This window comes from Brassica oleracea, chromosome C2 (genome assembly GCF_000695525.1).
Source record: "Brassica oleracea var. oleracea cultivar TO1000 chromosome C2, BOL, whole genome shotgun sequence".
In the NCBI taxonomy this organism is placed as follows: Eukaryota; Viridiplantae; Streptophyta; class Magnoliopsida; order Brassicales; family Brassicaceae; genus Brassica; species Brassica oleracea.
Window position 1 is genome coordinate 31,095,429 of NC_027749.1, and position 15,701 is coordinate 31,111,129.

At 30.3% G+C, this 15,701-nt stretch overlaps 1 protein-coding gene across 1 annotated transcript; it reads left to right on the forward strand.

The window, feature by feature from the left end:
* The first annotated feature begins 11,108 nt into the window (after positions 1–11,108).
* LOC106324711 lies at positions 11,109–12,646 on the forward strand. The gene is made up of 2 exons (XM_013762682.1): positions 11,109–11,220; positions 11,958–12,646. The coding sequence occupies exon 2, from the start codon at positions 11,977–11,979 to the stop codon at positions 12,493–12,495; it is 519 nt and encodes a 172-aa protein (XP_013618136.1). The 5' UTR covers positions 11,109–11,220; positions 11,958–11,976; the 3' UTR covers positions 12,496–12,646.
* Positions 12,647–15,701: the final 3,055 nt, after the last annotated feature.

Consider the following 15,701-nt stretch of genomic DNA (forward strand, 5'->3'; position numbering starts at 1 on the left):
CCTCCTAACACTTAGGCAAGTATATAACTATTAGGTTAAAAACTCGTCAGGGGTAATCTTGTAATTTAGTGAAGCCTTGGGTTTAAAGTCGGCTGGAACCAAGTCGTGTGTTCTGCGTCTCGAAATCGATCGATGGTACATGATGTACATCGATCGATGGTACAGGATGTACATCGATCGATCATAATCTTCGATCGTCGAGACTTCTCTTATGTATCGATCGACGGCACTGGATGTGCATCGAACGATTGCTTCTTCTGCATATCGACCTCTAATGGTTAGGTCGGATAAAATCTCTTTTAAGCTCCTAAATGCTCCATAATCATCACTTTACTCCAAGATACTCATGAACCTGGAAACATACCTAATAGGATAGAATATATAATATATAGATAGTAAAACAATTATATACCATGGATGAAAATGGGTCAAATCCATGGACCATGGATGAAACTTGGTCAAATCCATGGTATATCAACTCATGAACACACTAATATCAGTAAACATCCCCCCAGACTTAAATTACACTGTCCCCAGTGTATATATAGTCGGAGTTATTGTGAGAAATAATCATAAGTACATAATTTAACAAGTAAGAACGATATACCAGACCGGAATGGATGTCGACCGATGTAAAGGTGCTGATATCGGTCGCGGCAGGTGATGTTATGTCGATCGATGTCGGCAGTGTTGTCGGTCGATACAACGATCGTCTACTTGGTTCTCTTCTTTCTTTTTTTTTTCTTTCTAAATAGCTAACTAAAACACAATATTAGTAGAACCTCCTCCAGACTTAAACAACACTATCTCCAGTGTTATACAGTCTAAGACTCTTGAAGCTCTGTCGATCGACACAGTTAAGTGGCAATCGATCGATACTCGTGATGCTCTGTCAACCGACAATGGCCTGTTGTCGTCGATCGCTGCTAGTATATCAACTCTTCTTCCTTGGATCTTTTTCCTTTTACCTATCATAAACTAAACACTAAAAGATAGCTAATAAAACATAATTTTTTTTCGATGAACACTGTTCTGCTACAGTAACTCCCGATTTTCGGCTAAAGTGTCGATCGATTTGTTTGCTCGATTTTCTTGCTACAGTGTCGATCGATGCTACAGTGCCTCTGCTACCGTGCGGTTGCTACAGTACCGTCGTTCACTAGTGATATTCTATGTCGATCGATGCTGCGCAGCCATCGTCGATCCTCGTGCAAACTCGTCTTCCTCAGATCTTTTTCATTTTACCTAACATAAATAAAACACTAAAAGTGAGTAACAAATAAACAATAAAGCCAATTATGTAAAAAAAAAAGTTTTCGATGAACAGTGACTGCTACGGTAGCCCTGCTACAGTATCGATGCTACAGTAACTCTCGATTTCCTGATGCAATGTCAGTCGATGTTCTTACTACAGTGTCGCTCGATTTTCTTGCTACAGTGTCGCTCGATTTTCTTGCTACAGTGTCGCTCGGCGCTGCTACAGCGCCTCTGCTACAGTGTTGCTCGGCGCTGCTACAGTGTTGCTCGGTGCTGCTACAGCGCCTCTGCTACAGTGTGGTTGCTACAGTACCGTCGTTACTGTCATCGTTTTTTTTTTTTGACCTGCAATAAATAAAAACTTTAATCAGTAACAATCTAAACTAAACTGAAAGAAATTGATATCTATCTATTTATCTGATGCAGTTTTTATACCTTATTGCTGTTATGAATTGCTTGGTCATGTCTGAGGAGTTCTCTTGTTAGATTTTAGGGTTTAAATAGGTTATGAGGGATTAGCCCAACTATAGATTGCTAAGTTGTGATATTAATCTTTAGGATTGTCATTAATGTCTGATTTTAGATTAGCTACCTAGAACTTGCCCTAAGATTGTTAGATATAAGCGATAGCTTGCATCTCACCCTGAAACCATTCTAATTCAGTTAAGACGTGCTAAAAGTAATGCGAGAGCTGATCTAGTGAGCTTAGTGAGCATATTCAACCCGCACATTAACGCTTGGCCAATAGCGTCAATCGATATTCCTATCGAATAATCGGCCGACGTTTCGGAAAGTGCATCGATCGATATTCACATAGAATCATCGATCGACACTGGTCAATAGACAAACCTAGAAAGCAAGAGCCTAGTGGTTTGTTTATAAGTGTTGAGCTCTACAATATCATGCATGCAACTTGTTAGGCATCTGTAGGATTATAATTCCAAATTTTCTGAATAAAAACCCTAAGTCTAGCTATTTCTATTTAAGTACCAAAACCTCAACCAATCAATCGAGCAATTACTTGCTCACAAACCTGCAACTTTACATTTAAATCATTAAACCACCTAGCTTAACAATTCTGATTAGATTTATTAGGTTCCCTAGTTATCTGTGGATTCGATCCCTAAGTACTACAACTGAACCTCTTATTTGAGAGAGTAATACACTCTTTAGGGTAATTTGAGTGAGATCACTCAGTCACAAAAGAACCTTCCCAATGGCGATAGACATATGAATTTAGCTTACCCTCAATTCCGGATCGCTGGTGTTTTACGGACGGTTCATGGAAAGATCAAGAGAGTTTCTCGGGTCAGGGCTGGCACAGCACGCTACAAGGGTTTGAAAGACTTATGGGAACAAGGAATACGAGACCAAATCTCTCGCCATTTCACTCGGAGATGGAAGTCCTCATATGGGCAATGAAAAGTATGAGGAACTTACGTCAATATCATTCTACTTTTGAGACGAATTATGTTCAATTGGTGAAGATGGTTTATGCGTCAAAGGAATGACCAGCCTTTGCGAACTATTTGGACGACATCAAAATTCTTAAAGGAAGTTTTAGTCACTCAGATATCATTCATTTCCCCCGAACGTTTAACTCAAAGGCAGACAGTCTGGCGCGAAGTGCAAGAAACAATTGTCTTTCGTCGTTCATATGGATGCAAAGTTAGCAGCTTGGTTTGCAAAGTCTTCTTAGAGTCCGTTTTAATTTGATGACAAAAAAAAACGTGCAAGACCTCCAACAGCTAGTTTTCCTTTTAAATGCAAATTAATTGTTTCCTAGTTTAATTTCAAGTTACCGGCCGTTTTTCTTCATTTGTAAACGGCCAGTGATCGTTCTGATAAAGAATTATTCGGTTCAATTTCTTTTCTTTGAATCTTTTTTCAATAGAGTTTAGGTGGAGTATTTTTTCTCTTTGCTCGTTTATGATTCTGGTTTGTTTGTGTGATAGGATACTAGTTCGTGGGTTGTTTGTGTGATTAAATCAACAAAATCTCCATCTCCATCTCTACCATCATGCACCGATCCATCATACCTAAGGTGGCTACCATGAGTTTGCATCACTGGTGCCACCAGAGCTAAAAGCTCTTATTGATAAAAAAAAAAAAAAGAAGTAATTCTTTGTTTGATTTGTTTTCTTCTTTCTGCATTTATTATTTTTTGGGAAAATTACCAAAACGGAACAAAATTCAATATAGTTGTCTTTTTGGTATAAAAATATTTTTGTCTATTTTGTCTCTTTTTTACCATTTTCATTTCTGAAACTTAATGAAATAAATAGTTTTATGACTCAAAAAAATATGAAAAATTAAACAATAATAATAAAACACCTATATAAACAAACTGATATTTTTTTGGTTGAATAGCTTGATAAATAAATTTTTTAAATTACGTTCTACTAAAAGTAGATTTTGTCTTATACGAAAAATAAGTTAGTAGAAAACGAATTCTAGATTGAATAAATTCATCTACTATTTTTATAACGAACAATCTACTTTTAATTAAAATTCTAAATATGTGGAATGCGAATTCTACTAATTGTGAAGATAGCTACTTTCTGTCGAATTCAGTTTCTACTTTTATGAAGTATTTTAAAATTCCCGGAATACGAAATCTAGACACTACTCGAACGTCTACATGAGGTAGAAATTGCATTCGAGATTTTTGTCATGGTTCTAGACAGTGTAGAAGGTGTCTTCTACGGATAAGAAAACATGTTTTTTTTTTTGCGAAAATTAAGGAAGTTTTAGTTTATTCTAACTTCCTAAAACATGTTTTGATCGATTTTCCTTGTGAAAATATATAAAAAAACGATTTTGCTTTTTCTTCTTCATCAATATGATTTCTCCATAGTTTGTCTTGTGATTTTCACAAAATTTTATTTTGTGATGCATATCTATACAACATGTGGTGTTTGGGAATTAGGTGCAACCATGCAACCATGGGATAAGTTTTTTTGGCTGATGACAAAGGAGGTAGGCTACTGTTATTGGAATCAAGTTCTACCTTAGAGAATTTAAAAAGAATGGTTTTGGAGGATTTTGATATGGGAGAAGATAGCTTAACCGATTTGTAATATTTAAACTTTCCAAAACGTGTATAGATCGATTTAACTTGTCAAAAACCTTTTTTTTATCCTTTTTATTAAACTTTTTTAAAACAATCTTTTCCTTTTTATTAAACTTTGTAATAATAAAAAAATTTAAATTTTTAATTTAAATTTTTTTTAAAAGTTTGTAAAAAAATAAATAAAACTTTGTAAAACGTTTTTAATAAAAAATAAAGTTTGTAAAACGTTTTTAATAAAACTTTAATAAAAATAAACTTTGTAAACTTTATAAAAATAAAACTTTATAAAAAGTTTTTAATAAAAAACGTTAAATAAAATTTATAAAATAATTTTTTACAAAGTTTTACTTTTATAAAAAATTTAAAGCATTTGTTATTTTTTTAGATTTATTAAAAAAATTAATAAAAAAATAAGTTTTTAAATTTAACGTTTTAAAACTTTTTTTTTCTTTTTTATTAAACTTTTTTTAAATTCAATTAAACTTTTAAATTGTGTTTTTAATGTGTTTAATTTGATAAGTCAAAGATTATTTTTGGGATTATGAAAAAAATTATACTAAAGGGACAATTTTGGGATGGTATTATACCAAAGGGACACCCATGTTATTTTTTTGTTTCGTTTTGGCAAATTTCCCTTAATTTTTTAGACAATTGTTATCTTTCGACTTCGATGTTTTTCATAACTAGGTGTTTTTCTACACACCAAGTGTAGAACTAACAAATTTAAATGTTAAATCATATTTAAAAATAATTTTTTTGGTTAAATCATACTTAAAATTTTAAATAAATAATTTATTATTTTTTACAATATTTAAATTTAATATAAATTTAATTATATGCACAATTAAGATAAAATAAATATTTTTTATTTTAATTTGTATTTAATAATATATATGTATATATTTAAAATTATATTATTGGAAAGAATTTTATCTATTTCTTTTGGTTAAAATATTTTAAATCAATTCTATAAAATTAAGGGAAAATTTGGTCACGTATATAACTATCTAAACGTAAAACAAAATAATATTTCTAAAATTTGCAGATATTAAAAAGAAACTCATGGTAATGGGATTAGAAAATTTTAATTTTTATAAACTGCATAAAGTTTTGAATATGTTTTAGTAATAAAAATTATAACATTATAAAAATAGAATTAAATAATATTTTGAAAATTTGATAATATTATAATATTTATATTTCTACTATTATATTATTTATTGTTATATTTGACGATTTATGAGTTACTACAATATTCGAACAAACTTATCATAAATATAAATTAACAATAAATGTAATTATCCATTTTACAATTAGAATCAATAAGAATTTTGTCTTCGTTACTATGCCGTTGACATTTTTTTTTTTCAAAATCAATATGATGATGACACGTTACAAATCACTTCTCAAATAAAATCTAGATGGTTGTCTTTCTACCATTGATGGCCACATATTCCAAAACTAGTTTTTTTTGTCAACCCAAAACTAGTTACTCTCTTTTCTTTAATTATCTCGCTCAACATTCCACAATATATATATATATATATATATATATTATTAAAGTAGAATCTCTATTAGGATTTTGTCTTTACTTTTTAATTTATTTACATGATTGCCATTTCCTTTAAAATTAATTTATATTTAATTTTTGATTTCCTTATTAATTTTTGATTAATCTAAAATTAATCTATATTTAATCTATAAAGTCAGTAAAAACAGAACAACTATTAAAACATGTCGAGCCAAAATGTATTGATGAAATATTTATACATTATATTTTACAATCATAAAATCATTACGTCACAGAGACATGATTTAAATCCATTTAAACAATATAAGTTAACATTTTAAATTAGATACGAATACACTCGTGACAGCAGTCTTTTTGACATTGAAATGCAAAACAGTCCAGTCAAAGCTAATAATTTTGTACCAAATAGAGTGACAGAGTTTATAATCCATAATGAAAACCTAAACCCTAAAACTAATTACGATGGATATCTCTATTTTCATGCTTATAGAATTTTTTATTGATAGATTCTAATAAATCTTTAATACAATAGATATCTCTATTTTCGACAAAGTTGTAAATCATATGTAACGAGTAGACATATATTCATAACAAACTGAAATTCATTTTAAATTTTATTGGTAAGTGTTGTGAGTACTTTCAACGACTCATTGTTTTTCTACATCCACTTTAGTTTACTACAACAATAAAACATATGGTTATTACTCTAAAACCAAAAAATAAAGCCACATCACTAATCAATCGTCCATCTAAAGTATATTGCAGATTTATAGCTCATATATAACAGATATTAAAAATTTTACATAACAATCACACGAAAGTTGCTGATTATTCTCCATAAAACTGTTAACAAAATATATGATTAACAATATTTTAAATTCTGGTTACTAACAAGTAACAAAAAATATATGGAAGTTCTAGAGGTATATTCTATCTATACTACTTTAAAGGTATACACCAACAAAAATATGAATCACCCACACAAAAATTTAGAGTACCCACATGATCTCCAAATTCTGAATACTTTTCGCAATGCAAATATTTAAGCAAACATAAATAAAAATAAATAAATAAATAAATAAATAAATAAATAAATGCACCAAATGAACACATAGATAAAGAGACATTGTTGGTTTTTGTCGATTGGGCTTAGGTCTGAATCATTGTTAAAATAATTGGCGTAATAAATTATACAGAAAAGTCAATATGGGCTTGCAACTCTGAAACCTATCGAACAAATAAAATCAGTTGTGAAAATTTACTGATTTTGTTTTTTTTTGATAAAGGGCTTAATTTACTGATTTTATCAAATATAAATACTTTTAAATCTATACATTTTAATTTACATGTTTCTATTAGTATATCATATTTTAGTAAAAATAAATAAGACAAATTCTATCTGTCTACAAGCAAATTAATTCATCAAAGAATATGAAGTTAGATAATTTGATCACACACTTTTGTCGATGATAAAAACTAACACATTGTAAATTTGAAATATAATTGAATTTTACAAACAAAGTAATCCTGCACTTTGAAAGCGCGGATCAAGTCTAATGTATTAAAATTTGTTTTTGGCTCTTCTCTTTGACTATTTGTTTACGAGATTATTCTTGAGTTATTAACACTCAGAGGCAGTTTTCATGATTTTATTACAACGTGCAGTTTCAGCTACTAAAATTTTTTTTTTTTAACTAAAACCAAACAGTTGTTGACTAAGTTAATTCATGTGACTAAGATGGTTCATCAACTTGCATTATCTCTCTTCTCTCTATCTGATTATTACCTCGGTTTTCTTCTTCCTTTTGAGAAATTTGTTTGGTTTCTTCCCTTTTTACCATGTAAATCACATTCTTTTCTGCAAATCATTTCTTTTTATACATCATAATTTCATCTTCTCTTTTATTTTCTTTATCACTAACTAACTTTTTTTTATTGCAAATCTACAGATCTAAAAAATCAATGCAAACTTATATGCTTTCTCTCTTTTCGCTTCCCATATTTGTGATGAAGCGGTGATACATCGGATACAACAGATCTTCTTTTATCATCACCATCAGATCACTTTCTTGGAGAAAATGAAGTTCTAGAGCCCAGTATACCCAAACTCGAAGCTTTTGCTTGGCAAGTAAATGCACCTTAGAAGATATGTCATCTTATATGGCAATTAATTACAGGGCATGTAGCGGTCACAAGGAATCTGGTCCGCCGCAATATGTGATGTGATAACTATTGTCCAAGATGTGGAGAGCCAGAAGAAATTGTTACTCATGCGATCTTTGAATGCCCACCGGCCTTACAAGCATGGTCATTATCATCAACTCCATCAAGCCCGCAAACATTTCTTATCTAGATTATCTATGCCAATATGGACTATCTTTTTGGAGGAAGAACAATATTCTAAAGCCGGAACATGATAGAGATCTTTATCCTTGGATAATCTAGTATCTTTGGAAGGCTAGGAATGATAAGCTATTCAGAGGTATAGATAGGGACCCATCTGAGCTTTTCAAGAGAGTGAGTGTCAGGCTTGGTACAATGCAAAGGAAAAAAATACATGCTCCCCCACAGGCACAGATCGTTGAAGAACCACAAGTCTTAAGCTTGGGTAACATTTGTATGGTGAATGGTTCATGGACCTCTACAACTCAATTCAGTGGAAGTAGATGGGTATGGAAGGATAGTATGGGAAAGATCCAGCTTATAGGGACGCAAAACTTAAGAAGCCGTGAGTCGGCATTGGACTTACAACTCGAAGTGCTAAGATGGACAATGGAGAGCATGCTACAACATTCGACATGTCAAAGTTTTGGAACAAATTGCCAGGACATGATTGCAATGATAAAGGATCCACAAGCTTAGCCAAACTTCTCAACAGAGCTGGAGGTCATTCAAACTCTTCAGATATGCTTCCCGAACTTCAAGATCTCCTACATTCCAAGGGCGCAAAACAAAATTGCTGATTTGCTAGCTAGAACTGCTCGCTCATTTCACATAAATCTTTGTTTTATTGGTTGTTCTATTCCGGTAAGACCACCTCAAGTTTGCGTAATAGAATAACTGTTTCTTGGCAAAAAAAAGGAGATAGAGATTGCAACAAGACCTCACCTTAGCATAGATCTGCGAATCAAGGGATGAATGGAGTAGATATGCGTTCTACAGCTCCTCACGAACCAGATCTACAAATACAAGGGTTGGTTTCCACCCAAACCCTAGATCAGAGATCTAGAAGAAAAAAGAGACAAAGAAGAACAAACAGAGAGTGATTAGGGTTTCCTTACCTTCACCAGTAGCTGGATCTAGAAAAAAAAAACAACGAGAAGGGATCGAAACACGGCGAGATCTCCTCGCAGGTGAGACTTCACAGTGGCTGGCGGTTCTCCGGTGATCCATAGTGGCTCTGGTGGCTTCTCCTCCGTCACGGCTACTCTCTCTTCATTCGGGCAGGGTTTCACTACGTTTTGCTTTTCTAGAAAAAATTTAGGGGCTACCTCCTTTTTATAGAAGAGAAAAGAGAAAATTTTAGGGTTTTCTTATGAGCCAAATCATCATAAGCCTTCTTCTCATTCAAGATTGGGCTCGGATCCGTGACGTGACAAATCTTACTCAACGAAATCATCGAGGACAGTGTTGAGATATGATCACATAGCTTGTCGGGATGTTGCTTGTTACAGACTTGGAGGTAAACAACAAATATTCTATTTTTCGTCTGATTCAAAAACAGAGAAACAAAAATTGTATCAATGAGAGAAACAATAGGCTCAAGTTGGAACTAAAATCAAGAACTAAAGTTTGAAATATTTTTCTCTTCTAAGACATTTATCATTCTGAAACGGACGGAGTATATTAGATAGATTTGTGCTGACTCACTGCAGTTTGTATGGTAAAAAATTCAAATTCAATAATATATATTTCAAAAACTATGAAAATATTTACTTTTATTTATTTATTTAAATAATTATTTATATTTATAAAGTAAATGTATATGGCTATTTAACCAAAACTAGATCTCGATCCGCACAACCGCGCATATTTTTGTTTTAATTATTTTTATATAAACATTTTGTTTTCAATTCCAAATTGGTATATATTATAATATATATGTGTCTATCAATTTTTAAAACATAATAAGTTTACGGTATATTTTTTCCATTGAATAGATTGTTTCAAACTTTCACCTGGATTTGTATCTTCTTCTATATATATATTTTCGGATTATTATTTCATTATTAAAATCGTAATTGTATATATAAAGATTAGTAGAATATTTTTTTATTGTCATATTCAAAAAAATTGTAACATGTCACAAATTTAGAAAGTTATAAAAAAATTAAACTTTTCGCTTCAAAGATTTATATTATCGAGTAAATAATTAAACATTTAGTTTTTGTTTAATCTTTAAAAGAAACTATATATTATAAAATTTGTTTTCATCGGTCTAAGGTAGTAAAGATTAATCATTGTTAGATATATGATTTCTGTTATTTAAAAAAAAATCTTCATAATTTTAAAATTTAACATCGACAAATATTTAAATAATTAACATATGGATGTATAGTATTACAACATTAAATAATATCTATAAATCCAATGAATCATATATTGTTTAAATCCAATTATTAATAGTCCAATAAAAATTTCTGGTATGCCCAAAATTTAAATGATAAGATTTAGAGATTAAATGTAACATGACTTTCTAGGAATAGGTTCATTAGGTCCATTTTTTAAAAAATCACACATGAATCAAGGTTGTGACTTCTGTTTTAATATATAAGATTGTTTTGATGATTTTTTGTGAGTTTTTTTTTGGTAAAAAAATCTATTTCATTTTTATTTGAGAAAATTTTCCTATTTTATATCAAAAGATTCAAAACGTCTGATTATATTTTATGTTTTCGTAAAATCCCCCTTAGTCCAGCGGTTTGACTAAGAGTTCATTAATGCTTCTACATCCGGAGTTCTGGGGTTCAAACTCCAGAAAGCACAAATTGTGCAAATTATGGAGAAAAATATTATAAGAATTATTCAACATGGTGTATGGTGTATCATCAAACGTAGATTTCATAGGGCGGTTCGGAGCGAGGATCATAGAATTGCGTCCATATATATTTTTCATCTTTACCGGACATTACAAAAAAAAATTATGTTTTCAGTTGACCCAAAACTAGAATTAGGGCCTTATAAGCCCATTAAATAAGTTGGGTTCAATTTAATATTATATCTCACAAACTGTGCCCACACCTTTTCGAATCAGCGTCCTATCGCACGCAGTTCCTCTCTCGTCTTCCTTTTCACAGCTGTGACGAGAGGATCGCCGTCGCCGTTCCCCTAATCCTTCTCGATATTTTCCTACTATCAGGTATCGTCTCCGTCTTTGTTTTCCATGTCGATTTTGGTTTTTGATGCTTGGTGTAAGATTCTAGGGTTCTTAGCCTTGTATCATCCACAGATTTCTTCTTTGTCCAATCTCGAAGAATACCCGTTTTTCTTTCTGCGCGAAGCAGTTGTTACATTCACATATTGTTGAATCAACATCTATAGACCTTTAATTTTGCTTTAGATTCGTCCTGTATAGCTCATTTCTTGGCAATGTATCTGGAAGTGTCTTTGTTCTTGTGGCCAATGCGAAAATCATTTTGCTTTCTTACCTCTTTATCTCAATGTACCTCTTTATCTCAATGTACCTCTTTGTTCTGGATATTGTGTATATCTCATTCTTGGCTTTGATTTTTAAACATTTATGTTTGCTTCTTGCCTGGTACTCATGTATATATAAGTGTCCGTGTTCTTGTGGGCACCAACGCCAAAATCGTTTAAGCTTTCTTACCTCTTTTTCTCAGTGTACCATGGATTAGTTGAATTTTACATATCACATTAGAACAAGAGTCTAACTTGTATTGCTATTAGCCTATGAAAGGCTGCTATCGTTTGATTTCATGTCTATTTGCTTTTTTGCGTTTCTATGTTTTGTTTCATCGATTTGAAGATCTTGAAATGCTACTTAGTTGCTCCTTGAGTCAGTATTAGATTTTGACGATATACTGTTGTTTACTAAGTTTGTGTGATGTGTTTCTTGATGTGGATTTCATCTTCCAGGCTGTTCAAACTCTTTAAAATGGGCGATTACACAATTCAGATAAGTTCAAGGCTGATCAATCAGTTAGCTGAAGGCGACAATCAACCAAAGAGGAAGGCGAAGAAAACCAAACCCAAAGTCTCACCACAGAGCAAGGCAGACCAAGCAAAAACACACCACGATGCAGAGAAACCAAAGCCAATGACAGAACTACCGACGCAGCCACCATTCTTCTTCCCAGTACCGCAACAAGCAGCGGCAAACACGGAGCTGGAATCGATAAAATCCATTTTGAAAGAGGGTGAGAAGGTTCTTGAGAAGGTGGAGAGACAAGAAAGGAGCATCGTTCATGAAGTGACAGAGAGAGCCAAAGATCTGAGGGAGAAAGAGTTTAAGATTCCGGAACCGAAACCAATGCCTTGCTCTTCAGATCACGAAGCGTGGAAGAAATGCTACGAGGAGAATGTTGACAACCCTTTGAAATGTAGCAGTCTGGTTATGAGATTCCAGGATTGCGCCCGCCGGTTCAGACAGCAAGTGAGTTCTAAGGAAACGTAGAGACAACAAAGATTCAAAGAAAAAACATTATGTGATAAGAAGAGAACGAGATGAATGTTTAGAAGAATTGAACTTGTTTCCTTTTTTATCATTCGAATCAAAAAAGAGGAGGAACAAATAAGCAGAATCTGTGATTTACATTCATGAGATCTTCTAAACTGTGTTCTTGAATTCTTTAAATTTTTTTTTTTTTTTTTGGATGAATGTGAAGTTAATTTCATTAGTTTCACTAATTTACCTTTTCAGTTTCACAAAAAAAGGTTACTTTGACATTTTTCCCACAAATTAAAAAAAATGATTGAATGCATTTATGTTTTGGGAAAATTGCATTAAAAGCACTCAAATTGGCATGTACTCATATTTTAAACCTTTAGTTATTTGACTATCACTTTTAAGCTTTAACTTTCAAAGTAGCATTTCTATCGAAAAAAGATATCTAAACTAAATTGATTTTAAAATTATTATATAAATAGTTAATAGTTATAGGAGTAGGAAGTAATGTTAACTTTGTTAATATTTCAAATATATATATTTTTGTAATCAACTCCAAAGAGTATCGTAAAAGGTTAATAGAACTCGTTTGTTGTGCATATATTTTGATATTTTATTAAACATTATCGTAAAAAGAACCATACGTATTTTATTTATCAAAAAATAGGGTTTAGGGTTAGTTTAAAATAAAAAGGAACATTGTTAAGGTTTTGTGTTTTGGGGTTAGAATACAATAATGTTTCGTGGATTCAAAATAAGTTTGTGTGTATAATGAAACTATTTGGCACCATATAGATGTAAAAAATATGGGCAAATCTCCAAAATAGCACATTTCTAAGTTTATATCACAAAAATAGCACTCAAAAACAAAAATGACCAAAATAGCACCTTTCTAAGTTTATCCTTTGAAAATTTTAATTTTTTTTATTTTTCAAAATTTGAAATCTTATCCCCAAAACCTCATTTCTCAACTTTAAACCCTAAACCCTAAACTCTAAACCCTAAACCCTAAAATCTAAACCCTAAACCCTAAAATCTAAACCCTAAACCCTAAAATCTAAACCCTAAACCCTAAAATCTAAACCCTAAACCCTAAAATCTAAACCCTAAACCCTAAAATCTAAACCCTAAACCCTAAAATCTAAACCCTAAACCCTAAAATCTAAACCCTAAACCCTAAAATCTAAACCCTAAACCCTAAAATCTAAACCCTAAACCCTAAAATCTAAACCCTAAACCCTAAAATCTAAACCCTAAACCCTAAAATCTAAACCCTAAACCCTAAATCCTAAACCCCACCCTTTAACTCTAAACCCTAAGTTTGTGACTTTTGATAAAACATTAAGTGCTATTTTTGTGACTTTTGACCTTGAGTGCTAGTTTGGGAACATAAACTTGATTTAGTGCTATTTTTGTCTTTTTCTCAAAAAATATTAAGAGTTGGTTTTTAAACCGATAATAAATAATTGTGTAAAAGATTTGGTCCACGTTTTGTATTTAACATTTAAACTAGATCTTGCTCCACGCTACCGCGCCACTATTTGTTTTTAGTTTTATATGCATATATATTTATTTTAGATTATTACTATTACTAGGATACATTTTAACGTTAATCATATATTTAAAAGTTTATATAGCTATTTCAAATACAATAATTTTATAGTTAACATGTTGTAATAATCAATTGTTTAAAATCGTCACATGTATTTGTTGCTTTTTATTATATATTTATTTTATTGTATTTGAATTTAGTTATTAAACAAATTAAAATGTGCATGAGAAAACATATTTGAAAATTATTTGTATTTAATTTATGCTAAATTTTTACCTGCCCTTCAAAACTGAATTCTTTTTAGCAATATTTTTTTACGTTTATTCATTTTGTATATACAACAGTCTAAGATATGTTAATTTTTATACACGTATTATATAGGTTGGCAATATTAAGCCGTTCTGTCATCGTATTATATTTTTAATATAAATATTTATATTTACGAAAATAAAATTTATCAATATAATATAATTTTATCATATTTATTTCAATATAATAATTTTATTTTAACATGAATGATTATGGTTATAAAATAGATAAAATATGATATAATTTTTATTTTTCATTTAATAAACAATAACTGAATATATATTAATGCATAATAATAGTTTATTTTTAATTACGAAGTTAGTGAAAATATTTACATAATTTTTTTGAAACTTAGAATATTGTTAAAATATTTAGCTCAACATAATAATTTTCTTTTAATATGATTGATTATGATTATATAATAGAAAAAAATTGGATAAAATTTTAATTTATTTCAAAAACGATAATTGAATATATTAATGTATAATAATATTTCAAAACTGATTATAAAATTAGTAAATATATTTACATATAATTTTTGAAAATTAAGATCTTGTTAAAATCTTCTTAAACAACATTGTTAGAATTTTTAATATATATATATATATATATATATATATATTTACATAAAATGAAAATATATCAAAAGATATTATGATTAAAGTAGTTCAAAGATTCTATATATTTTTTGTATTAATAAAATAAATTTAATAAAAAATTTAAAGGATGGTACAGCTTAAAAAAATCACACATGAAACGAGGTTGTGACTTCTATTTTAATAGAATAAATAGATTCTACATATTTTAAATTTTATATTCACATTATTATATGTAGGTCCACATTTGTACCTTCTAGATATATCATATATGTATGTGATCCATAATATTAAAGAGGCAGCCTTTTTAGAAATGAAAACTAAATGAGAGAATAATGAAGAAATCTTGGCTTTCCAATTTTATCGGATCAAATGACCAAAATCTATACTAATAAAAGAGAGCTTTTGAGGCTCCATATGGCGTCCACATCAGCGGAAAAAACTTATTCTAAAAGATGACACGTGGCGTTAACAAAAAATAAAAATAAAAATACATATAAAGAAAAATAAATAATTAGTAAATATATAATATAAGAAATAGAAACATTGCATTAAACATAATAAGTAAATATACAATATAAGGAAAAATAAATAATAAGTAAATATACAATATAATAAATAGAAATATTACATTAAACATCTATCATAATATTATCATTTGATATAAAAAAAATAGAATAAGTAAATATACAATTGAGAAATGAAAAACTAAATCTATACTAATAAAAAGGAGCTTTTGAGGCTCCATAGGACGTCTA